Source organism: Lissotriton helveticus, chromosome 1_1, assembly GCF_964261635.1.
Source record: "Lissotriton helveticus chromosome 1_1, aLisHel1.1, whole genome shotgun sequence".
In the NCBI taxonomy this organism is placed as follows: Eukaryota; Metazoa; Chordata; class Amphibia; order Caudata; family Salamandridae; genus Lissotriton; species Lissotriton helveticus.
In genome coordinates this window covers 1,810,685,419-1,810,713,042 of record NC_136057.1, presented here as the reverse complement: position 1 = coordinate 1,810,713,042, position 27,624 = coordinate 1,810,685,419, and the positions used below count along the sequence as shown (strand labels likewise).

General features: G+C 41.9%; 1 protein-coding gene across 1 annotated transcript in view; it reads left to right on the top strand.

Moving 5' to 3' along the window:
* The window catches only part of GCLM (glutamate-cysteine ligase modifier subunit), a 134,456-nt gene that overhangs the window by 84,488 nt on the left and 22,344 nt on the right, over nucleotides 1–27,624 (top strand). Inside the window, exon 6 of the mRNA XM_078640918.1 lies at nucleotides 21,281–21,395. Coding sequence (XP_078497044.1) covers nucleotides 21,281–21,395 — 115 coding nt within the window. The remainder of the gene's footprint in view (nucleotides 1–21,280; nucleotides 21,396–27,624) is intronic.

Sequence of the window (27,624 nt, the reverse complement as noted above, 5' to 3'; positions counted from 1 at the left end):
ATATCAAGAAATACACATATCTGGAAGACGCGCGAGCGCGCATTCAAGATGGCCTCCGCAGCTCTGTATTAGCGTTTTTACGCCAGCATTTTCGTTTTTAAACGCCGATTCCTGTCACAAATTACCCCCAAAGTCAGCGGAGAGCCTTCTGAATGCCTACCTGCACTGTATGAGGACTTTCATCGACTTTGGGGCACTGGAGGTTCCTCTTTTGATGGTGTGGTTCCTTATCCCAGCCCAGCTTCTGAGGTACTGCAGGGCATTCTGTCAGAGGGGCGGAGTGCGGTTCTAAGAAAGGGCCCGGCTTGGGCCTAGACACGCCCACAGCTCAGTTTAGCTGCTGCACCAGTGATTTTTGCTGCATTTCCACAATTGTAACAGTTTTTGAGCTATTTTCCTGTTTTTCTACTGTTTTTCTCCTTCTTTTTGACAATATGGAGAATAAGGCTGTAGTTAATAATAAAAGGAGGCAGCAAATTTCTCCTCCTCCTGTAAAATCTAAAGTTGTTGAATCTTCAGAGCCTTCCTTAGCGTTAATATTGGAAGAAATTCAAGCGTTAAGAGTCAATACTGATTCCATTGCGTCAGAAATTAAAAATGTTCGCAAGGAGATGGCTAGTTTATCCATGAAAAGTTCCGATAATTCAATTAAAATCCAAGATAATAAAGCTAGAATTGACTCTTTTGCTCCTCTGGTGACAAAAATTTCTCCTTTGTGCTCTCAGTTGCTCGAGTTGGAAAATCGCAATAGACAATACAATCTTCGCATTTTTAATCTGCCTGAAGATGTTGAAGGGGATAATTGCAGATTTTACTTGGAAAATTTGCTCCCTGGTCTTTTGCAACTCAAATTTTCTGAAAAATTTGAAATCGATAATGCTCATAGAATCCCGTCACATCGAAATCCTCACCACACCAAACCACGTCAGATGATCTTTAAGGCTCTGCGTCATCACCATTTGGTCCTAATTAGAAAGGCAGCTCGAGAAATTCCTTCGCTGATGGTTAATGGGAATAAGATTTTTATTCACCAAGATTTTGCTAAGGAAACTGTTGCAATACGAAAAGAATTTTCTGCTTTCCGTCCTCATCTTCGCCGCCTTGGGTTCAAATATGGACTTTTTGATCCATCCACGATGCGTGTCTGGAAGGATAATTTTTCCAAATCTTTTCAACGTCCTGATGACTTACGACATTTTCTTGACCAACAGTCTCATCATTCAATGGATACTAATGACTCCACTATTTGAGTTATGATAATTTTGCCTTTCTCTTTTGACAGGATGCTAAGATTTTCTTCTACAGGGCTCCAGCGGTTCTGGTCATTCTTGTAACCGTGTGTGCGTTTTCACAATTCATATTTATGTCTCTCGTTTGTCGTTTTTCCCTGTTTACTTTTCTCCTTCTTTTCTTTGTGTGTTCTGGAGCTACTCTTTTCTCCTTTCTTTTCTGTGGCCGATTTTTTCTTTGCTTTTCTTTCTATAAGACGTGTCGTCTGGTTGTCTTTTTCAACCACTTTCTACTATGGCTAATTTTCATAAGTTGAATGTTGTATCATTAAATGTTAAATGATTGCGATATCCAGTTAAACGTACTAAGATATTAGATTATTTAGGAAGACTTAATGCTGATTTTATTCAGGAGACGCATAATGATGATCACATTTTGAACTTTATGAAAAAGAAATGGGTTGATACCATTGTCTCTAATCCTGCTTCTGGCAAGAAAAATGGAGTGGCGATCTTGTTTGCAAAAAGATTACATTGCCAGAAAACACTCTGATGCTGATGGTAGATATATATTAACCAAAGTTAAAGTTCATGATTCATTCTTATTTTTATTGAATGTTTATGGCCCTACTGCTGACGATCCTACTTTCTGGACCACTCTTACTACAGAGGTCTTAAAGGTTGGAAATGTTCCTTTAGTTGTTGGTGGGGATTTTAATGTCATTTCTGACCCTTTACTGGATAGAATTTCTCAAGCCAAATTCCACCCTTCTAAAGTATATTTTGCTTTCAAAGCCTTTCTTCAATCCACTAAATTAGTTGATCTATGGAGGTTACACTTTCCCACAGAAAAAAGTTTCACTTTTTTCTCCAATCCTCATAACTCCCATTCCAGAATTGATTGTTTATTAATTTCTAGACACTTAATTGCTTCTGTTTCAGATCCCCAGATTGGTAATATTGATATATCTGACCATGCTTTGGTTTCTTTATTTTTAAATTTGCAGTCCACATACACTAAACAATCTAGGTGGCGTATGAATACAGATATTGTCTTGAACGAGAAACATAAACCAAAACTTTTATCAGCCATGACTGACTACTTTTCATTTAACCATGAAAGTGATACTTCTTTAATTACGAGATGGGATGCTTTTAAAGCTTATATTAGGGGGACTACAATTTTAATTATGGCACATGAAAATAAATCCTTCAATACTTCCATTTTAGATTTGCAAAAACAAATTGCGAAAACTGAAAGACTCTTTATAACTTCTAATGATCCCAAATATAGGTTTACGCTTCAAAAATTGCGTTATGAATTTAATTCCATTCTTAGTAAGAGGGCTGGCGTTCAGATTTCTAATGCTAAAGCCAGATTCAAGTTTAATACTAATCGCTCTGGCCGACTATTAGCTAATTATTTACGCATTAAAAAAGACAAAGCTCAAATCAACTCTATTCATAGCACCCATGGTAAAATCGCTTTTTCTCAAAATGATATAGTTAAGGAATTTTTGAAGTTTTATTCTACATTATCTAGCAAACCTGATTTTCATGAGGATTCTTTAATTGACTCCTTGTTATCTTCCTGTAATTTACCTAAGATATCCCAATCTGATAAACATGGTCTTGATTCACCTATCACTAAAGAGGAAATTTTACTTGCCATAAAGTCCCTTAAAAAAAATAAGTCTCCTGGTCCTGATGGGTTGCTAGCTGAATTTTATAAAGCATTTCAAATGCTATTGTTACCCTTTTTATATCAACTGTTCACATTTTTTGGATCCACTGGTGCAACCTCTGGCTCATTCACTGAAGCACTAATAATTGTACTCCCAAAATCTGATAAAGATCCCACTTGTGTTTCTAATTATCGCCCTATTTCTTTGATTAACCAAGACGGTAAGTTATATGCAAAAATACTCGCATCTAGATTAGCTCCTATTTTAGATTCTGTTATTTCTCCTGATCAATCTGGTTTTATGAAAAATAGAGTTTCTGCTAATAACACTAGAACTCTCCTTCATATTATTGAACAAAGTCCTACTCTATCATCCCCAGCAGGTATATTGGCCTTAGATGCTGAGAAAGCCTTTGACAAGATTCATTGGCAATTCTTATTTCATACTTTATCTTTTTTTAATTTTGGAGATTCCTTTATTCGTATGGTTTCTGCCTTATATTCAGCACCGACTGCTCGATTATTCATAAATGGACTTATTTCTCATCAATTTTCTCTTTTTAGAGGTACTAGACAGGGATGCCCCCTTTCGCCCCTTTTATTTCTCATTGGTATTGAACCCTTTCTCTCCTCAATTAGGAAGTGTGATGAGATTCAGGGTATCAATATTAAAGGTGTTCTTGTTAAAGCCCTTGCATATGCTGATGATGTACTTTTATTTTTAAAGGACCCTGTGTCCTCTTTCCCACCTTTATTGCATATAATTACACAATACTCTACAATTTCTGGGTATACTTTAAATATAACTAAAGCAGAATGTTACCCTTTGAATGTTTATTGTACCCCAGATATGCTTCCCTTAAATGGTTTACTTTGGCAAAAAAATAAGTTGAAATACCATGGGATTTTATTTTCTACCTCTATAAAATCAACCATTACGTTGACTTGTGATTTTGGGGTAATGGTATATCTGGCTGGCTCCCTGTTTCTCTCTTTCAAACTAATGCTTATATTTTACTTGAAAGACTGTGGACCCCTTTCCGTTTATTTCATGCTAACCTTATCCCTTCTCCTGACTGTTGGCATTGCAAGGTTGAATCGGGTACATTGCAACATATGTTATTTGATTGCCCTTCTATTTTCAAATTTTGGTCTGATGTTTGGGTAGTTATATCTAAGATTTTTAATATTCAAGAAGATATTTCTTAAAAAATGTTGATTTGTAAATCGCATATCTTATCACTTGATTTAAACGTTTTAGAATGTAAACGTTTTAATTTTCTTATTTCTGCAGCTTTGAAGTCCATTACTTATTGTTGGAAAGATTGTTCTTCTTTATCTGTTCATGCATGGTGGTCTTGGGTTCTTTTTACAAGAAGAGGTGCTCAACTATCTTTGAAGGGGCTTGTTCATACTTCGCTTTCTTTTCAATCATTTTGGATACCTGTTGATATTTATTTAGATTTGAAGTAATGTATCCATTTCTGTCTTCCAATATTGGCATTCTTTTGGCCATTCATGGATGTTCTATTTTTATTACAGTAGCTCCTTTAACTTTTTTCTTATCCTAAGCATTTATATTTTCCCTTCCCTCCCCCCTTTTTCCTTTCCATTACATTCCGATTTCTTGCTACCTTTTGCAATCTTATATTGTGCTGTTTGTTAACTTTTTGGAAATGTATTAAGGTATTTTCGCTATTTTGTAATATTTTTGTATTGTCTTCCTGTTTCACCTGCATATAAAATTCAATAAAATATTTTGAACTGAAAGAAATACACATATCTAGAAACATACATATAGAGGTGAGCCAATAAATGAACAGGTAGAGCCAAGCCAGAGGCTAGCCAAGAGTCTGGCAAGGTTCTAAATAGCCCATGCCCGAGCCAAGCCCAGAAAATGTTGAGCATATAAACTGTTCAACAAACACCGTATAAAAATATGAAAAAGACTCTTCAAAATTCCTTTAACATACGGAAGCATTTAAAATTATTACATAAGATTATATGACTGCATTGAGAGGCTTTTATTAAAAGGGGCAGTATATTAACGTAAAAATATCCATGTCCCACTCTTCTTCCGCCATGACAACAATGCCATTAGCGATTTAGGAGGCAAGTCATTTGTCATGTTCACCCAACAAATATCCAAAATTCTTACTTGGAGCAACCTTATAGTCTAGTTAAATTAGACACAACAAAGGTGCTCGAATAGCACACACCCTCAACTTATATATTCAAAAGTGCTTTCAAATGAAATGAGGTAAAGGAAGAGTGGTGAATTGAAATAATTAAGCCTGGAAAAATCCTAGGTTTTCTAATTTCACATTGTGCCATTCAGCCAGTAAATGGGTATCTATTTTCCTCTCCTATTTTACATTAAAGGATATAATTTTTTCAAAATTCTTGGTGCCATAGGTAGCGACAGGTGGCAGGCAGAAGCCACATTTTGGGGTCAATTAGGATGGCGGGCGGATCGCCACCGCCATGCAGGCGGTGGCGATCCGTCCGACATCCCTGCCCGTCCGCCACCTATTCCCCCCGCCATATTACAATGGCGGGGGGGACAGTGGCAGACGGGAAGACCGTCCGCCGCATTTCCGCCGCGGTCGCCTTGCAGGAATAAGGCATGATTGTATTGTGGAGGAATGGTGACCAGTCAGAATTCATTAAAGGTTTTTTCTGCACTTGTGTTGTGTGTGCAACTGCTTTTTCACTACGCTTGCAATATATATTCTTGAGTTGGAGACTATAAGCATTATAGCTTTTGATGCCTCTTGAAAACGTTATTACCTGAATGACAGTGAACCAGTACACATTTTACACTTCTGTAGCACTTCTGTAGCACACAACACTGTGCTGTCCAGTCTGGATAAATATCCAGTCCACGTTTCTCTAGAAAAGTGCATGTGAATGCAATACTGGGAACAATTCACAAAGAAAGTAGTAAATCTACAATCAGAGATTAACTTCTGCCTCCAAGTGCAGATTTACTACTTTCTGGATTTCATGAATTCCAAACGTAATCCACATGGAAATCTGCATCTGGGGAGCAGTTTGTTGTAGAAGCTTTGGGAAATTGTCTGATTTACAAATTTTGATCCCATTCCCTCTGTATGGAGATCTCCGCTGTGAAGAACTCTACACAAGCACTGCCACCAGTTTTGAAGGTGATCCCTTTTCTTTCCCAAAGGAGAAAGGGATTCACGTCAGCCCTTGAATGGAGTAAAAAATAAACCTTTCTGGGAAGTGTATGGAAATGCCAGATTTTGTGATGTGCACAAACATAGTTTTTGGCCATTCACAAACACTTAAGCCAAGTCACACCTTGGAAAGCCCAGGAACACTCTAAATGCCACCCTGTGAGAGTGATTTATATGTGCGGAGATCCCCACACTCAGGGCGGAACTCTTCACACCCATAAAAAGGTCTATGGCTTCCAGGAATTCCTTTGAGAATTCTTGAGAGCCATAAGGAAGGTAAATGTGATCATAAACGTACATTTACAACCACATTTATTTTTGTGGAGGGGCCCCATTGTGTTTTTCCATGAATGCTCTTATTTGATTGTCCATTCATTTTGTACATGTTTAGTTGCAGTCTTTAAAATTCATGTTGTGTTCGTATTGTATGAATATACATATGTTTAGCTTAATTTACAGAACTTACAATAGTAATGGTTTTCTTAAGTACTGCATGTTTCTTGTCTTTTGAACAATGACATCGAGTGAGTTTGTTCTTTCAACACACACTCACATTATGGTTAAGCCTTTAATACATTTAACATTTTTGGAAATAGATGAGGAAATTTTACAATTGCCGTTTTGGGTATGCGGATTATAAGTTGCTGTTGATGGAGGAGGAATGATGGCAGGAAGAGCAGGGGTTTGTTGGCTGCTGCATCACTGCAGGGTAGACTGCTGATAGTAGTGATTGGCCTTGCTTTTCCTCCACAGTACTGGACTGGCCTATTGGGCCCTCTGGCACTGCTACATGGGGTGGCTGGAAAGAGCCAGTGTAGAAGCTGGATATTTGGTCCCAGACGCCGTGAGGTGAACGGCCAGCGACACCTGGGCAGATTTAAACGCCCGACTAGCGCCACCATCCGCAGCATTGCCTGAACGCCGTGAGCGAAACGGCTGACACCGCCACAGCGAGAACGCCGTGAGGGCTGGGACTCCATATCCCAAGTGCCCCGGCGGAAGCAGGCGCAGGCGCGGGGAGTGACGCAACACGAGCGCCCGGAGGCGCAATAAAGAACGGAACGCCCCTCGCACACGCGAGTCGAGCGCGCGGGAGAAGCCCGGGAAAAGGGCGGGCCCTCTGAGGCCCTCAGAGGACATCAGTGGTCGGGCGGGCCATCCCACTAACATTTCCCCCGTAAGGTCAGCTACCTTTTTGGTTAATAGAATGGGCGATTGCACTGTTATAAGTACTACTGCTGATGTTCCCATTCAGGAAATAGATACTTCAATAGTATTATTAACATCCTTTGAGACATTAATAGACACCGCGTTTAACGAGATCGTTGAAACGGAAAGAAGGTTTTCTATGGGCCCTATGAATATTAATCAACTAAGCGCCACGACCTGCTTAAAAGCCAACACCCATATAAACCCAGAAGTTATCGTGGTCAAACCATCACATCCTGTTGGTACTGTACCCATTGTCCTGGATGATGAAAATACTGTCAAATATGTAGCCCCAGAAGTAGCTCCTGATCCTACCTCAGTATCAACATCTATAGAGGCTACTAGTAAGGCATTTGAGAACGCTGCAGCTAAGAGAAAGAGGGGCCCTGTAAAATTAACACATAATAAAAGGAAGCAGTCACTAAGGAGTGTAAATCAACCAACACCACAAAGCATGTGGAACAGGGGGAAGAAACAGAAACCGAACCAACACATAGTATCTGTGCAGGAACGACCTCATCTGGGTGATGTCGTAGTCATAAATAATGAAGACTCAAATTCCATGTCAATTTCCACCCAGACTGAGTTCCCCAATGTAAATAATATAAATAGTCATCACTCCAGATCAGAGGGGAATCTCATTGAGACCATCGCAGACACTATTTTTAAACAATTTGAAAGTCAATTGAACAAACAATTTAATAATATTTTTAAAAGACTGGCCAGACTGGAAAACCTAATTAAAAATGATGATGCCAAGAGAAAAGGCACAGTGAGCTTGGACAAAATAAGAGTAGAACGTCTGCTAAAGGACCTGGAATCCACCACTCGTGTTCTTACTTGTGGGGATCAAGACATTAACAGGGCTAAGGAACTACAGGCTGCTACCAATCTACCAACTACTGCATCTGAGGTTGCTAAAAGCACCAGCACAAGAGGTAGCAACCCGTCTGTTCCCTTAACTAAATCCCCTTTGCCCCTAAGTATTGTTGCTAGCGCCTCAGATCCTTTGTCTAAATCTTCCGCTTTTCCTATTGCTGTACCCGGACCACCCAAGATAATTAACAAGAGTAACCCTGCGGCACGCACTATTACAGTGCAGAAGGCCGCTTCGAACCCCAGCCAGCGCTATAATAAGATCACACATGATGACATTAGGCCTGTTAAACACCAAGGCCCTGCCTTACATCTTCCACCTGATGCTTGCCCTTATGTCTTAGTTCTGGCTGGTATTCCATCTCTCAGGGAAGGTCAAGGAGAATCGTGGGTCCAACTGCATAACAAGTGTATAGACTGGTTAACAAAGCATAAGGGGGTGGGCTATGACATTTCTAAAGAGATCTTATCCACAAGGCGAGTAACCTGGGTTGGTCCTCTCTTCAAAAATATTAATGGGGACTGTATAGTAATTAACTTTAGAAACCCGGGCACTGCAAAATTCTTGCTGAACAAAACCTCTGTGCGACATGGCCCATCTACTGTGGTGACCCCCTTACCGCTAAATTATTTTTACCGTCCCCCACATAAAATGATGCAGCCCCCACCGGTTTTCCCTTTACACAATAGGTTTGCAATATTTCATGATTTGGAATCATTGGATTGACTGCCTTCCACTACCACTGAACCGACTTCTGTGTGTTCTGCTATCGATCGGTCAGTGGAAATACTCTCTGAGGCGCCTTTGTTGACACCTAAGACTTTTCTATCTGGTACACCACGTGAACAACAAGGGCTTACCACATTAAAATCCGTCCCAGGATCTGACCAGGGTCCTTGTTTAAGGCCAGATAATAACCTAATCATCCTTAGTTGGAACATTGCCGGTCTGAAGGCAAAGATGGAAATTACTTCCTGGAAAGATTGGGTCAACTGTCATGATATATTAATGTTCCAAGAAACCTGGTGTACAGACGATTTGTTATTTGAGGGGTACAGCTGCCATAATAGGATTGTTCCAGCTCCCCCGTTTGGCCGTCCAAGCGGTGGATTATCAATCTGGATAAAGATTACTGCGGAAGTCAAAGTTGAGACCCTACTAACTAATTGTCCTAGCTTCATGGCATTATCGTATATCCAGAGGACAAGACTATGCTTAATCAATTTCTATAACAATGACTTTTTGTCCCAACCTAACCCTAATTTTATTCTTTTATTTGATTTTATTGATGAAATTATGGATGGACAGAAATTTGGGAAATTTGATGGTATCTGTTTAGGAGGGGACTTTAACGCTCATATACACCCGAGAAACCCCCCATGTAAAAGAGGTACAGAACTGTCAAATTTTCTCACAACTAGAGACCTTGTAAATTGCATGGATTATGTAGGTATGGAGGATAGCACCGCCCCATTTCCTACTTTTATTGGTCACGGGGGTGGGACTACAATTGATTATGTTTTCGTTTCATCTCCTGTCGCTAATGCTCTAATAAGGGCTGAAGTTGTATGTAAAATTTATAGCGACCATTACCCAATTGTCATTCACCTATCACTTTTGAGGGGTAAGTGTATACGGAATGAAATAGGTGCTAAAAACTTGAAGGTTTCAACTGACAAATTGAGGGTAATTTGGAAGGGTGCGGACAATAGGGGAATCCTAGCTGAAACTATTAAAAAATATCCAGTCTTGATCGAAAATTGTCTCACTATTGATGACTATGGGGTCAACATAATCACGTCATTCTCTGAACTCTGTTCTGTAATAAAAGGTGAGATCTCCAGACCAGCCTCTAGTAAAGCTGTGGAAACACCTAGATGGTTCGATGCCCTCTGTTCAAAAGCAAACAGGAATTTGAGAGCTGCCCTAAAAGCTGAACCAAGGGACCTACCACAAATAAGATTGCTCAGAATAGAGTACAAACGTACCCTACGCACTAGATCAAATGAACTGCTTAAAACTCACTGGGGCTCCCTGGCTCGCTCAGCCGAATTGAAAGATACTACAGGGTTTTGGAAGGAGGTAAAAGAGATAAGATCTATAGGCTCTAATTTAACGGAAATTAATTGTAACATCACTGGCCCTATCTGGATTGAACATTTTGCAAAAATCTATGCAACACCAGATACTCCTCCATTAACTCTATTACCCCTAAACCCACTTAATATCTCTGTATCTGAGGTTGAGGATGCAATATCAGAAAGCGCTGGAAATAAAGCGCCCGGCCCAGACGGGCTCTCAATTGACCAGTTGAAATGTGAGCCCGATTTTTGGGCTCCACTGTTATGTAATGTTTTTAATAATCTAACAAATGGGCAAATTCCGGAAACATGGTCCTGTAGCACAATCGTTCCCATTTTTAAAAAGGGTGATAGGCTGGACCCGGGGTGTTACCGCCCCATTTCATTAATTGACAACACTTTGAAAGTTTTGGGGCGGATTATATTTAAAAGGATTAGAACTTGGGCTGACGAGAGTAAGATCCTACATCCCAGCCAGCTTGGTTTCCGTAGTAGCGTTGGAACGGTGGAACAATGCTTAAACCTGAACCTGATTATGGCAAAATATAATATTGCTAAGAAATCCCCTCTGTATTTTGGTTTTATGGATTTGAGTTCCGCTTTTGATTTTGTTAACCGTTCCCGCCTTTGGTCCACCCTTCTTGAGTATGGTTTAGATGATTATTTGGTCCACTTTTTAGCCTTCTTACATCGTGACTTAAAAGCACGAGTGCGTATAAATCAATCTGGAGAAGTTTCTGATGACATCAGTATCGGTAGGTGGGTTAGACAAGGGTGTGTGTTGGCCCCCCTCCTGTTTATCTTGTATATTAATAACTTAAGCGGCTCCCTGAGTATTTTAACAAAAGATGTACCCCATGTAAATGGAGTCCCTATACCTACCCTTCTTTACGCTGATGATGCGGTCCTGATGGGCCGCACTCCAAAGGCACTCCGCATTTTAATTTCAGGATTTGTTCTTTTTATGGCCGATTTAGGCTTGATAACCAATTTTAAAAAATCATTAATCATGAGCTGCGGTCCTAAAAATTATAAAATTGCCGAGATCAAATCAGGGTCAAATGTTTTGAAAAGCACCAGTACCTTTCCATATCTGGGGCTGCTGTTTTCAAACACTGGCACATGGCATGCACATGTATCTTATGCAAGGAACAAGTTGGGTAAATCTATAAACTGTGTCACTTCTTTGAGACAACCCAACTATTCTGACGTAATCACACCACTTGTTAAGATCTATCAAACTCAATGTATGCCAACTGGCACTTATGGCGCCGAGGTTTGGGGCTATACAAACTGCTCCCACATTCAAATAGAAGAAAACAGGTTTTGCCGGAAGGTGCTTGGCGGGGTTATTTGCTCCCCCAACTATGTATGCCATAACGAGCTAAATATCTCATACATAGAAGATTTTGTAAGATCGAGACCAGCACTTTTCTGGCTAAAGCTATGGAATAACCCGGCTGCCATTTTGACCCGTGAAATAATTTTAGATTGTTTAAAATGTGATAGGGCATACTGCATACCATGGTTAAAAGCAGTAAAAGACTGCCTTGAAAGTGTAGGGCAGGGTTCTCTGTTTTCTACACCAAGTTTAATAAACCGTTCCCATAAGACTATTATTCTTAGGGCATTATATGATTTGTATAGAGTAGAACGGGAAAGGAAGAACTCGATTAAATGCACTGTTATTAAATATATGGGCTATTCTGAACCCCACATCAAACATCCTGGCCCACCATACAGGTATTTACGTTTGCAACTTAGTAGGTGGAACAGGGGTTTACTGTTTCGCTTCCGAGATGGAAGTATAGTAAATTTACTAAACTTCCCTTTGGGTTACAATAAACACCTAGAAAGTTTAAATTGCCCATGTAACCCTAACATGAAACAGAGCCTTATGCATTTCCTGTTCTTTTGTGGTTTCTATAAAAAGTTTTCCGCTCATTACTTAATGCCTTATTGTAGAAATCATGAACTGACTAATTTTAAATTAGCATTTAGGTTGTTTCTACTACTGGGATCGGATGAAGTTATATTCAGGGTGAGCTGCTTCCTTAAAGCCGCCGTCAGATCACGAGCCACTTTATATACTGAGGTATAATAATCGCACACAGCACTTTTTCTCATGCACCTCAAAAAATTCTCAGGCTGCATATTTCTTTATAAAGATTTTTCTATGTGGACACATCTACAATGCTGTAATTACCCATCCATTCTTAAAACTATGTTGATTAGAATGTATCCTTTTAACTGTGTATTTTTAAATTGTGTATATAGATGTTTTTATAAATAAGGGACAATTTGCGTGTAGATATGAAATTGAAATTTGATTATGTCTGATTGCTTTCAAACTTGTCTTCCAGACGTCATTATTCTACTGTAAGTTTTCTATTGTATTTTGTCTGTACTTTTATGGATGTTTTTATTCCGAATAAAGATCTTTTGACTTGACTTGACTTGGTCCCATCATAGCCCACAGAACCCAACAACAGCCCACAGACTTGCCCTTTCAAGTTGGTCCATTTGGCAGCCTGAGTGCTCAACTGGCCAGGCTAACAGTGCTCTTCAGTCCTTGTACGGATTCAGTGTTTTGAAGATTTCTTTTGTTCGGGCATACAGTTAGAGGCTGATCCTGGCTTTTGCTATCCAATCATGTTGTTGCCGATATTCTGCTGGAGATATTGTTTTGCTCAGAATCAGGGTGTGGTGGTGGTGTAATGCCATGTAGAGGTGGCACCCCAACACACAAATATGGACTTTGACTCATGATCCCAAATTGCAGCTGTACTGTGGTGACATCCGCACCTGCTTTTCCAGTTGCAGCAGCTGATTCCGCAGTGCCTACATGGAGATCCTGGGGCATCGGTATTGTAGACTATCAGTTTTTGTGGGCTGCCTGTGTCACACTGATAGCTGGAACATATTTTCATCATCTCTATTTCAAAGTCGTCCTGCTGCAGCTTGTTTCCCCCACTTCTGGTCTGTGTGTGGCTGCATGCTGCTGGTTCCATGGATTGTGCTGGAGTTTGTCCCATGGGTGGCCTTATGCATCTCAGACTTCAGTAACTTCCTGGTCTTTTACATCTTCTTTCATCTAGTTCATCTCCTTGCCGACAGTGAGGAACTACTATACTATATACATATGCTGGTTGTAGAGAACTTACATCTGCTATCACTTGGATGTTTCTGCTCCAGCCTTCTTGCTCTCCCTGAGCCCTACTGCATTTGCACTATGACTTTCTTTTACACCTTGACTGTGTACCATCTAGTCTACTGATGGACATCCTATGCTAAAATTTGTTAGGATCCTCCTTCAGTGCAAAACTCAGTCATACGACAGGGGTTTGAACTGGCTATAGCTTTTGAATTTGAGACCTCTAAAAAGTATTTTGCCCTAATCGATACCGATCTCTATCGCATTTCCACCCTGTACCCCACGCATGCTCTCAAGTTGAAAGTGAAGGGCTATTTAGTGTTGACACAGGGATCTGACTTAAGTCTGAGTTCCAAACAAAACTCCAGTTTATAACACCTTTCTAATGTTTGACTGGAACTCCCAATATAGTTGCCTTTTGCAAACAGAGTAAGGAAACGAGTACTTTAGGACCTAAAATTATAACCTCAATGTTGTCCTTGTTCAAATTCAGCACATTATTTCCTAGTCAGTCAGACATTTTGCATACTCTTGATGTGATGTTATTACATTCATCCATGCGCCATTGATCCGCAGATTAACTAGCATGTTTTCAGCATAGGAAGTTATGTTGAACATTTGTATAGCTGTTTAAGCCCCTTGGGGTCACCTGAAAGTGCTGAAGGAGTAGGAAATAGAAACGAGGGAGAAGGATAAGAGAGCGCAGGACATAAGCGATAAGAAGTAAAGGATAAGTTTGGATAGAATGGGTATACCCCATGACATTATTATCTTTCTGGGAAGAACAACATTGCTTTATTGGTAACCCGTTTAGCCATCTGACCAGCAGGTTGGGAAGGAAGGAAAAAAAGAAATGATGGGTGGCAGGAGTGATCAGGAGAGGGAAGCAGGTAATTGTCATGGCCCGGGAAAAATTTTGTTATGGTTTGAAGTGGCATAGAGAACATTCGGGGAGAGACAGAGTACAAATCATGGTATACAGTTCAAGACTTACTAAGTCCGGTCAGAGAGAACTCCATGGAAGCAGTAGCTCACTAGGCTACTGCACAGTGGCTACAGTAGTGTATTTTATGAGCTTTCGTCCATCAATTTCATTTAGCTGTGTGCCTGTCTGATTGGGGAAGACTGAAGGGAGAGCATGGCTGTGAGAGGACAGACACCACTAGGGTTGTAAATGTTAAAATTGTAATATCAGTTTAAGGGGTTAAGAGGGAGAGAGGTAGATTAGAATATGGGGCAGTGCTTGAAAAAGACAATACTATGCAGAGGTGTTTGCATTCTTGAAATAACTGCTTCCTGTTCAGTAAAAACATTACACTACATCTAAAAATTACACCGGGGTAGGATTCAGTTTACAAGAAAACTGCTCAACTCAGTTTCCTGTTTTTCTTTTTTAAATTATTTTTTTATTATGCATCAAAGAAACAATCACAGTCAATCAGTTACAGTCAGCTCGCGTACGTTATCACAGCAGAAATACAATTTGTAATCAATCAAGCAGTTCCGTACCCACAGCAATAGGCAAAACATTTTAGTCTAGATCTTCTGAGCCAGGTTGTGGTACATGGGGTGGTTCACATAGGTTGCCTCTAAAGATGTTCCAGTTGGACCAGATCTCTCCCCATTTGCGGGGGCAACCTCTCGTTATATACACAGTTTTTTCTTGCAGCATGCACCAGTCCATGTCGCTTTGCCAGTCTATAAGTTTCGGTGGATTAGGGGCCCCCCAAAGCCTGGCAATGTTTCTTTTCGCCACCATCTGCCCAAGTGTCACCCATATCTTCCCTTTAGAAGGCAGGTCAGTGGGTTCCCAAATGTTCAGGAGGCATCTCTTGGCCTCCAAACGGATCTCCGCCTCCCATACCTCCCCCATACACTGCACCACCCGTCTCCAATATCTTTGCACCTTCGGACAGTCCCATAGTATGTGGAAGAAGGTGCCTCTTCCTCCACATCCCCTTCTACAAAGACCTTCTCCTCCCCTCCCCATAGCTTGTAGCCTAGTGCAGGAAATATACACTCTATGCAAAATTTTTAATTGTATCAAGCGCAGTCTGGCCGATATCGCCACTTCCCTAGGGGAGGCAAGAGCCCAATTCCACTCCTCCTAGTCCATCTCAAGCCCATCTGCAACCCACTTCTCTTTTAGGGAGAGGAGCATGTCGGGGGGGTTATTAATTAGCTTTTTGTAAGTTAGAGAGATGGCGTGGTCTGGTATATACCCATCAAGTAGTCTGTCTTCAAGTGGGGAGGCCTGGGGCTGTGTGGTATCTGGCTGAATGTTAGTTTGCAGGGAATGTCTCACTTGTAAGTATCTAAAGTGTTCTGTGGGGGCTAGGGCATACGTGTCTTGTATGTGTGCAAACGTGTGGATTCCCTTAGGGCCCCAAATGTCCCCAATTCGTGAGATCCCTATCAGGTCCCAATTACGGAACCCCTTAGTGCGTCCCAAGTTGCCCAGTTTTTCTGACGCCCATAGTGGGGTGGACATAGTTAGGACACCCGACCATCCCATTTTTCGCTGTGCAGCATGCCATATCTGTACCGAGTGTTTGGTCGGTCCCGTGAGGTGGTGTTTACCCGGCTTAGAGTAGAGTGCGATTTCATAGTTTCCCCCAGGAAATAGCCACCTGTCCATCCCGTACCCGGGGACATTCCCATCACCGTATGTACCGTGGTTAATTGCTGGGAGGTGGGCAGCCCAGTAGTATTTACGGATGTCTGGGAGGGCTATTCCACCGTCATACCATCCCAACGTGAGTTTGTGTAGCGCTATTCTGGGCGCCCCTGCCCATAGGAGGTCACGCTGCGCCGCTTCAATCGCAGCAAAGTATGTGTTTGGTATTAGATCCGGATAATTTTGTAATGCATACAGAAATCTGGGCAAAGCCATCATTTTAAAGAGGGCTGCCCTGCCCAGCAACGACAGCGGGAGTTGCCGCCAGGACTTGACATCTCGCTGGAGTCTTTCCAGAGGCGGTAGAAGGTTCTATTCGTATAGTAGAGTCTTGTCCGTGGAGACAAAGACTCCTAGGTACCTGAATCCGTCCTCCGCTACTGTAATGGGACAGTTAGCTGGGAGCCTCGGGGGGTCCCCTCTGAGCACGTAGAGGTGGGATTTGCTCCAATTTATCCGGAATCCGGAGTTCCGCCCGAAGCTCGCAAAGATGTCAAGTGCCGCCACTATAGATCTACTTGGTCTAGAGAGGTAAAGAAGGATATCGTCGGCGTATAGGGAGATCTTGTCCTCCCAACCCTCCGTCCATGCTATCCCTTTGAGGTAGACGTCTTGCCTTATCCAGGCCGCTAGCGGCTCCAGGGAAAGCGCGAATAGGAGGGGAGAGAGAGGGTAGCCCTGTCTTGTTTCCCTCTCTAGAGTGAAGACTTCTGACGCCTTACCGTTTACTACCACCTGGGCCAGCGGTTCGGTGTAGAGGAGACGGATCCAGGATATAAAATTCGGCCCAAAGCCCAGTTTACGAAGTATCGCGATCATATATGGCCACTCAAGGGTGTCAAATGCCATAGTGGCATCAAGGGAGAGCACCACTGCCTCTTCCCGCAGCCTATGGCTTTGCCCGAGTACGCAGTTGAGGCGCCTGATGTTTAATGCGGTGTTGCGGCGGGGCATGAAACCTGACTGGTCTGGGTGGACCAGTGCAGAGAGGACCAGCTGAAGTCGATTGGCCAATGTTTTAGCCAGAATTTTTGGCTCCGCGTTGAGCAACGAAATTGGCCTGTACGAGGTACAGATTTCTGTAGGTCTACCCTCTTTCGGTATTGCCACTATAGTTGCTATGCGCTGGTCTCTGGGCAGCTTCCCCGCCTCTCTACTTACATCGAACATGTGTTTTAGGTGTGTACCAAGGGCATCAGGTTTCAGCTTGTAGAGCTCTATTGGGAGGCCGTTAGGTCACATGGCCTTCCCTGGGCGGAGGTCGGCTATAGCGCGTTGAAGCTCAGCGGCTTCGAGCGGGCTCTCAAGGGCAGTCCGGTCTTCCTCCGACAGACAAGGCAGTCGGATATCTGCCAGGAGGGCTACCGAGTCCTCCTCCGGCCGGTCAGACTCCCGGCTCTATACCTGTTTGTAGTGCCTGGCGAATTCTGCCACTATCTCCCGAGGTTCAGTCACGACAGTCCCCGAAGCCGTTCGTATTTCCGGCACCACTCTACTGGCCTGTTGTTTTTTATCGAACCATGCTATAAGTTTCCCAGCGTTGTCTCCCTGGTCATATATCCTCCCCATCTTGTGCATAGCCACCGTCTTGGCCTCTTGCGCAACCAAATCTCTGTACTCCGCAGTCTTGAGCCGCAAGCGGTGTTGTACGTCAATCGTCCCATTCTCGCGCGCCTCTCTCTCTAACCCTGCCAGATCCGCCTCCACTGCGGTAACCTGCTGTTCTCTATCCCTCCGCCTACCTGCTATGGCTGACAACGCCTCCCCCCTAATCACGGTTTTGAAGGCCTCCCATAGGGTTACGGGGAAGTCAACCGATCCCACGTTATCCTCAAAGCAGTGGGCTATGGATTTAGATAACTTCTTACTAATCTCCTCATTTTTCAGATGCCAGGCGCTGATTGGTGCAATGCAGCCCTCACGTCTGGTCCCGAACGTTATGTGGGTACTAACCGGCGAGTGGTCAGATATGCCGCGCGTAAGGTGTGTGGCTTCTCGTATCGTCATATCATGTTGCAGCACAGTGAGGATATAGTCAAGGCGGGAGAACGATTTGTGCGGGCCAGAAAAAAAGGTGAAGTGAGTGTCTGCGGGGTGCAGTAGTCGCCATACGTCCGTGAGCCCGAAGGCGTCCAGGAAGTCAGTCAACCACTTTTGCCCCTGTGGTATGTCCCGTGGGGGTTGCCTGTCTAGGGTCCCTGACACCACAGCGTTGTAGTCCCCTCCCATTACCAATTGGCCCTCTGGGAGGGAGAGAAGTAGTGTGCCCAAATCAGTTTCCTGTTTAAGGAAACCCAGTAAACACTAGTATGCCGGCATATCAGTCTTTTTCATACACTATGATTATTCAGATTTATCCAAATAATTTTCCATGTTTCTGACTTAGCCCCATCACTCCTGTTAGAAGTCACTCTAATGTCTGTACCATTCTTTCTGGAACTACTTTATTACGCTGCCACTAAGCATTCCTTCTCTGCACCTAAGAAGTCATAATGATTCCTCTCCAACCACAAGAATTATAAAACCTATGTTAAAAATCCACAGACCGTTGTACAAGTTAATCGTTATACTTGGTTGCCAAATACTGTAACCAAGTGTATTAATATTTTTAAATGTTTCTCTAACTAGTTTTCTTAGGTATGTTGCCAGAAAACAGAAATCTTATACCTATGTTTAGTTACCTATTCTTCTGCTTCCATGAACCTTGAGGCCATGGTTAGCAAGTACAGTGACAGGGATAACCAATGGCATTCCAGCTGTAGCAGCCTCTTATTCTGGATACCCCTGATTGAGGTCAATGTGTGCTGTGAGGGCACCATGGACCTTTTCACTTTGTGCTGAGTTTCTGTGACTTTCGAATAATTCTTTCCATATGTCTATTGCATTTCAGACTATAAGAATGACCAACCCAGTAAAACCCATGAATATATCATGGGAAATTTAACTAAAGGTTTTTTAATGTAGTACGAAGAAGTACATTTTCAACATTCAATGTGTAATGAAACATTGACATGAAGGACGTGCTCCTCCTAATATCAAGAAAGCTGTCTCCTGTACTAATAAAAATATATATATATATATATATATATATATATATATATATATATATATATATATATATGTATGTATGTATAATTTTTTTATACTGCTCCTTTTGCTACCATTTTTCCGAAACATTCTTTTGGGGAGGATAACTACATATAGATTTTTAAAGGTTGAGAAAAATTCAACTAGCCCCAGACACAGAAACGTGACCTATTTAATCGTCAACAGTCTTTTGGCCCAATGTAATATTAAGATCTCACATTTATCATCCATTCTGTTAAAGCTCCTTCAGGAAAGCCCTTAAATAGCTTAAAGGATGTTTAACTCTCACCAATGTTAGAAGTCTGTTGTGCGTTTAAAAACATCTTTGACCATATATTGCTGAAAAAGGACTCCTATTCTGCAGTGTCCCACAACAGTGAAAAGAGCCACCACAGGTAATTTTTACTCTGGTTTAAAACATTGTTTCAGCTCCACTGTCCCAACTGTTAGCCCCCCCAAAATGTGGGTCTGGTTGCGCTCCTGATTGGCAGAGACAACCAAGACAGCTCCTTCAATTCAGGACTGAAGTGATGTGTTTCCACTAGTCCACTGATGCTTTAGTGGCCCATTGAAACATTCAGCACTTTGCATCATGGATCCGTTTTTTTCTGCCTGTATTAGCGCAGTAATATCCTCAAACAGTTTCTCATGACATTCCCTGAAAAGTGTTTCTCGTTTTTGGAGCTCCTCAGATAGGTCTAGCCAACATCAAAGGCATAATTTAGCTATAATGTCCAACTTAATACTGGTGACAATGCATAGATACTGGCGCCGGGTACTGCATTCCAGAAACTGAAAACAAAATGACAATCCGTACAGTCTCAGCACACTCTCCCCAGTACATAGCTTATTTACTCCACAGACCCAGTGAACTATGTTCAAGAAACAATGGAGTCCTACTCCGTTTCAGCTATTAGCTGAACTTTTTGACAAGTGTTCACTTCTTTGGGAATTGGCTAAAGGAGGCATCATACCATGCATTCAATTTGGGTATTTATTGCATTGACCCTTCCTTATCTTCCACACGGGTATGGATGTAGTGATGTAAGGCTGAGCCTTACCTCACTGGAGAAAGACACTAAATAATGAATCAAAACTACAAGTACCAGGGTTCATTGCAGCCTGTGATGACTGCTTCAGTTCAACCCCACAAGACATGAACGCTTGTAATTTCAGCTAAAAATGGTACCTGCGTGCTGCCGTACCCTGCTTCTTATCAATTAGAAAGATGACCAAGGCTTGAACTAAAGTACAGCGATCAAATAGAGAATTGTATTTCTTTGTCAAGGAATAGAATGAAGATAACATTTTGCTTGCATGGTAGCGTCTGTATTTATTGTAAAATGGTAGACACATTGGTAACCAATTCAAGCTTCCAGACTGTGAGATTTCAGAACGAGATCTGGCAAGAAAAGGAAACTATGTTGGAGGTGTTTTGTCCTGTCTGACATCCATAGCCAGATCCTAGGTTTGTGGTGGTGTAGTGTTGAGCGACGTACAGTGCATTCTCCCCAAATAATAAAAGTGACTGTATTGTTTTCAAAAGTCAGTTGTACCAGCCTTTGCGTCATGGCTCTACCCTGTCATGGTTGGTTGAGTTTAAGTTACCTCTTATACTTTGTCATAGAATTGTGGGTTTCACCCTCCTTTCTTTTGTTTCTCTATGCATTTTTGAAAGCAGAATCTATTTTTTGCAGATTAAATATGGTCAGCACTTTAAGCTCCTTGACCTACTTCTTCAGATTTGTTCTTCCTAATTAACTTGTACCGTTGTCCCGGTCTGCTTAATTTCGTTCACTTCCCCTACTTATTTGGTCCATTGAAAGTAAAATGAACCTTTTCCTCCATTTCCCACCGACATCCTTACTTCTTTTAGCATTTGTTAATAGGCCTAAAACGGTTGGAAAAAAAATTGTTGTAACAAAAACGTCACATAAAAATGATATTTTGAACTTTAACTGTTTAAAGCAACTGTGAAAAGTGAAAATTAGAACATTGATGATACTGTTCCTATATGTGGCTGCCTTATTATGTTGATGTCTGGGCAATTACTAAAAGTAATTGCATTTGACTTTTTTGTAGGTGAAACCAAACAGTAACCAAGTAAATTTGGCTTCCTGCTGCGTGATGCCACCAGACCTAACGGAGTTTGCAAAACAGTTTGATATCCAGTTGCTAACTCATAACGATCCAAAAGGTTAGTATAAAATGTTTGGAATAAAACTCAGCCACTGAATGATTGCCCAAATGTGTAGTAGATTTAAGGATGTATTTCATGTCTAACATTTTTTTTATTAAAGTTTGTTTATTTATAGTTTAAAAAAAATTAGAACCACTCTTGAAATTATAGTACTTTTAAAAAAAGTTCACTAACTTTCATTTACGTTTTCATCCTTACTCGATTCATTTTGAAAACCATTTATTTGAAAGTAAATGGGCGAAGATCCAGAATATTCTCTGGAGGATACCATTACCTTGTGCCCTTTAGATCAAGGCACCTAGATAGTATGGCTCTTAAAAATAGTCTCATCTGGTTGTAACCTGCGAAGTTGCTGACTGCTACTTTGAATTGTCCATGTCCCTTATAACAAAGTGCATAGTTCTGGTTTAAGTGAAGCAGCAAGAACATAGAAGGTTCCTTTGTGTCATGAGATTTCAACCAAGTGCTTCTGAGTTTGACTGTGACCGATACATTGAGTAACTTCTTTAATTAATGTATGTTGCTCGCAGGTCACCCCACTGCAAAGAAGAGATCTGAAATGTGTTACTTCCCAGCCCAGTGCCACCATACATTAGCCATGACCAAACCTTTTTTGCCTCCTCACTCCCAGCTTCCCCTCCCTCCCTTGTGTTAATCATAATTAATTTCAAGGGAGAACACAATTCTGAAAAAAAAGTTCTATGGCCATTCTAAAATATTAAAAATTGGCTGTCCTCAAGCTGTAGTAATACTGGTTCTTAAAGGTGGCTCACAAGAATGTATTAGGTAAGAACTGGGACAACTAAAGTATCTTATGTTCCTACTAGTGTTATGATAGTATTATGAGTGCCCCTATAACTACAGCACTTTTCAGACAACCTCAGTTAAACAATGCACAAGATTGGGACTGTCTTAATCTTCGTAAGGCTTAGTTCAATACTAATAAAGCTCTGTGAGACCAGGATTCCAAGTGAAATCATTAAAAGTTTTTTTTTTTTAATGATCATTAAAGAAGGCAATAAGTAATTCGTTGGTTTGGAATTGGCATCAATAAAGGAACCAAAGTATAATTTTTTTTAAGAGGATTAGTATAAGTTCTGCCTCTGAAGGAAACCAAGGAAAAAAAGTACAAATCGGTAAACACACTAGCATAGAGTCTGCCTTCAAAGAAATAAGCTAAAAGACTGGCTTGTCTCCAAAATAATGCAACTTTTATAAGGTTTCAGGGTACAGAAGTAACTAATTTCATGGTATGAAATGACATTGTAAGGTTATAATAGCAATGTTGCAAACACATAAACCAATCAATCTTCTGGTAAAGAAGATACTTCTAGATACACCTACTACCTAATGTATTTAATTGATTAGGTTATGCATATCTGATTAAGGAAACACATTGACATTTTACGTAACACAGCAGTACAATGGTTTGCTCAGCTAATCGAAGACATTGACAGGAAATCTTGCGAAGTTACAAAATAAAGAAACTTCCTGAACATTTCTTCTTCGAGAGAGCATCATTATTACATTACAACCACCACAATTGAGGCTTTGTCTTGGATGATTTTCCTGAAATGCAAAAACACAGAAGCACACAGAAAGAAAATGGCTTGCTCACTTAAAAAAAACATGCCCTATTGTTCTGCAAATGTTAATCCCCATCAATGTGTCTGACTACGACCTAATCATAGTAACTGAATCATGTTTAAATCAAACATTATTTCTAATAAGTAAAAACTTACCTACACATATTATTTTTTACTCTTATATCCCAGCTCTTTACTGTTTTCAGCTTGTGGGACCCTGCCAACTATGGCAAGACTAACAAGTTTCAGTTGCTTTTGATTCAGTGCTTTGCACACTGGGCTGTGCATCCATGTAACAATCATACGTGGCACAATCCCTTCTGTGCTCATAGGCACACCCTTGCCAGTTCTCGTTTTCTCTACTGAATGATTTGGATGAGAGCTAGCTTCCTCATGGTCAAGGATTTCCTCACGATGGGTCTGCCCTTAAAACTATTTGGTCTCTTTTTTTGGATTGCTTATGTGTGGTGCCTTTTTAAAATCTAAATTCAGCTAGGGTAGCTTATATACCAATGCTTGTGCTTTAAAACAAGTGCATTGTATCACATGTAGTTTGCAGAAGCTCAACTGCATAACATTTGCATCTCTTGCTGGAGGGAAGCCAACTGGTGTGTGTCTTTTGACTGTACTCTGCCACCAGTACAGTGTTCCTCCAGAACTGCCTGGCTTGTGTGCCGAGATAAGGTGCACCAAAACCACAGAAATGGGGTTCATCACTGGAACGGAGAACCAGAAGGTGATTTAAGGGCCCTAGCCATCATGTTACTCCCTTTCTGCTATCAAGGTAGAGACGCTTCATCCTCTAGTGTTCTTGTCCCATCAGAGGTAACAATCACTTCCCTTAACAAGTGAACAAGTGCACAGAGTAATCGTGGCAAGCTGAAATAACCTGTTTGCGAGTGTTTTGTTTTGTCCTGGCACCAGACAACTTGTTTCACTCTGATCCATTTATCAGGGATGTGGGAATGTGTTTAACACTCCCTTCAGCTAAGGGCCCTTGAAGAACCCAACCCCTGTCTTTCCCCGGAAACTCGATTGCGGTTGCGAGTCAACTCAGCTGATAGCCCTGTACAGATCCAAATGTACTTTTTCACTAAGATGAAGCCAGACTTGTCTGGTTCTGGCTGCAGTGCTGCATGTCTATTGCACAGATTGAGCACGTCTCCCTCCTTGCAGTGGTGTACTGCAAAATGATTGGGGGCCCCTGAGTCTCCCATATCTCAAAGATATTAATTGAACTTGGCCTCAGTCATTTGGGATCACCTTGCCCTGCAGGAGCTTGTGTTACACCCCTGCCTCCTTGATTGCAGATCAAGGGAATAACTCTCATTTCACTTTGACACTCCAGAGACTTTCACAAGATGGTTGACCTCAGCTTATCATGTGGGCTGTCTGTCACAGTCCTGCGCTTGACCAACGGACCCATCTCACCCTTATGGTTGAATGTGCCCCTATGCTATCTAGGTGGCGTGAAGAGCCTCACCGAAAGAAAAAGCTCAACTCCCCATTTTTACAGCAGACATATTTAGCACAACTTTCTTCATGGCTATGATGGTGCTGTTAAATAGGCTTTTAAAACCTTGTTTATGCATGTTTCACACAACAGATTGTATTTTACCATTGATATAGTACTTGTACCTTTGTGGGGCACCTAAGTGCATACACACATGAGCAGCATGCTACACTGTGCTGGTTCGTGGCTTGAAGCGATTTGTCTTTAACTTATGTGTGAAACGTTTTCATGTTGTGCAGATGAAACCAATAGATTCGATTCAGTACTGTGTCAAATTTTAATGGAAGACCATATGCACATGATCACCTTTAATACAGTACAATGTGGATTTTGGCATCAGTTTCAGTAAATCGAGACATTTTAGTGAACTTGTTGTCAAACCTTTTAGCATGTCAGCGGGCTGGGGTTAAGCAGGCAGCAGATCTCTCTTGGCCCTACAAGGCCCTCTGTTATGGCGTTATGGGCACTGCGGAGAGAACAGACATGTCTTGGAGTTGTTCCAAGGACTGTAAAATAGACTCTTACTGTAGAGAAAGGCAATCAGTTCTGGAAGAGAACTAGCAGGGAATTTGTTATCTGGGCTCTTCATCACAATACGCAATTATACACTGCCAAAGTACAGAACATATACATATATTTATATCTACTGGGGCTCTGACCAGGGCAAATATGAGAATAGTACAAACATGAACACACCAAACTTTTTAGATTGAGCCTAGCGCAGCGTGCAAGCGCTGCTCTAGGAGATGACCTATTGGAATCCTTCAGCTCTTTTCCTGGCGGCATCCACCTTGCGGGAGCCAGCAGCGGCGCACAGGGACCATCTGTTTGCAGTTAGCGTGGTCACGCGCGCTTGGTTACATTTGCCTGCTCGTGGTACATTTGCCTGCTCGCGGTCGCTGTAGCTTTCACTTTCTTGTTTTCTGATGTCAGGAAGTCACTACTCCCGAAGTACCACCAGCCACAACTAAAATCCTTCTTCTCACTGTGGAAACTGCTTCTTTTCACAGCGAAAGTAAATTCACTGGTAGTTTTGGACTACGGAGAAAACATGTTTCCCTTTAATCTAGTACCTCCCCAGATATTTTACAACCTTTTTCCGAAAAACAGTGGACCTCACAGGCAGTGCATGGAAATTCATCTGTTTTCTGCATGTTTTTACTTTCGCTATAAGGTTGCTGTTTTAGCTTGGATAGCACCCCTTGGCATGCACTGTACCCTACTTTAATATAAACTGCTATAACAGTCATAAACTCCGCTCTGCACTTCAAGATCTCCTCCGTGTTTCTGGTGACTCCATTACACTGTTGCTCTAGTCTTTCTTCGGTTTTACATGAATGTACACAAGGGCCTATAATGTTTTGGTTTAAAATTCACGTTTATGGTAATGATTGGGATGTTTTTCTTCCTTTTTTGTCTTTTTTTAAATTTATTTTTAAGGCGCCTACAATGGTCTAATTATTTTGTGTGGGTGTGTTTTTTTAATATTGATGTTTATATGCTCGATGGCTAAAAACTGGGCTTTTACACTGACATGCATATTTTATCAGCTAGCACGTATGCAGTTTTATTTTGTATTCGTTTTCCACTTCAAATAGTTTGGATCTCGGTGGTTTTGTAAATGTGTAATAAATATACATTTATTTATTTATTTATTTATTATATCTTTTATTATTTCAACAAAAAAAAGACAGACAAACAAAACCGTTACATAGTATCTCTCCAGTAAGTTTGCATGGCATATATAGCAAATAGTCAACCACAGTCCAATATTTCTAACAGTGCAAGTTCTCCATATGCTAGGAATAGATCAAACCCCATCAAAGAAACACAACAAAAGAAATGAAAAAAAAGAAAAGAAATTACAACCAAAATAATCACATCCTCACCTTTGACACAATCCTAGGTTACACATACGTTTCAGGGTATTGCATCCATCTCTGCTCATCATATAGCCCGCCCCCCCAATCTCGTTTCAATACTCAGCATTAATCACTTTTATTTAGCAAAAAGATTTGCAGTGGTTCCCAAATGTCCCTCGGCCTCGAAATTGTCGGCAGCTCTTCCACATATGTTTCCAGGTTGGCTGCATGTCTAAACCTCTCTGGACTGAGAGAAGCTGCAGTTGACACCTCCTCCAGCTCCTTGACTCGCGGCCGGGCTTGGCTCCGCCCATCGACACCACAAACGACCGGCCGGGCTTTGCTCCGCCGGTCCTACGACAGCCTACATCCCCCAGGATCCCTCAGGGCAAACGCCGACGCCACCACAGCGCGCGCCAGGAGGCGCATAAAGCAGCGACAGGGGCCGAGTCCCCTGAAGTTCCCCGTCTCACTGTTGTTACTGTACCTTCAGCTCCTCCAGCTCCTTGACTCGCGGCCGGGCTTGGCTCCGCCCATCGACACCACAAACGACCGGCCGGGCTTTGCTCCGCCGGTCCTACGACAGCCTACATCCCCCAGGATCCCTCGGGGCAAACGCCGACGCCGCCACAGCGCGCGCCAGGAGGGGCATAAAGCAGCGACAGGTCCCTATTCCCGCGCGGAACGCGCCGGACGAAGCCCGGACGAAGCCCGGACGAAGCCCGGACGAAGCCCGGACGAAGCCCGGACGAAGCCCGGACGAAGCCCGGACAAAGGGCGGACAGTCTGTGACAGTCCGTGACTGACCGTAACTGGGCTGGGCCAGGATCCCTGCCTGTTCCTGCTGCGGTCTATCATTGTTATCTCTCAAGTAAGATCTATTGTCACCAACATATCTTTGAAAATCTTTGCATATCTACTCCATTGGTAAACGCCTTTTGTTTGCTTGGCTTCGGGGTGATAGCCCTAGCTGACTTCTATCCCACTATGTTCAACATGACCAAGCAAAGGTCTTCTTCTGTACCTAATACTATGGACAATTACCTGGTCCAGGTTGTGAGTAAAATTAACAGCACAAGACGGATATCGCTGGGCTTGAGCTCACCACCTGTCATCTCTATGCAGAGTTCTCTGTCAGAACCTACTGTGTTAGAAGTTCCTATGCAGGTACATAGCAGTGATACTTCAGTAACCGAGATAGCCCCTGATGTTATTCTTGATTTAAATATATCCTCTGCTGCTAATCCAGACATTGATCCAGGTGA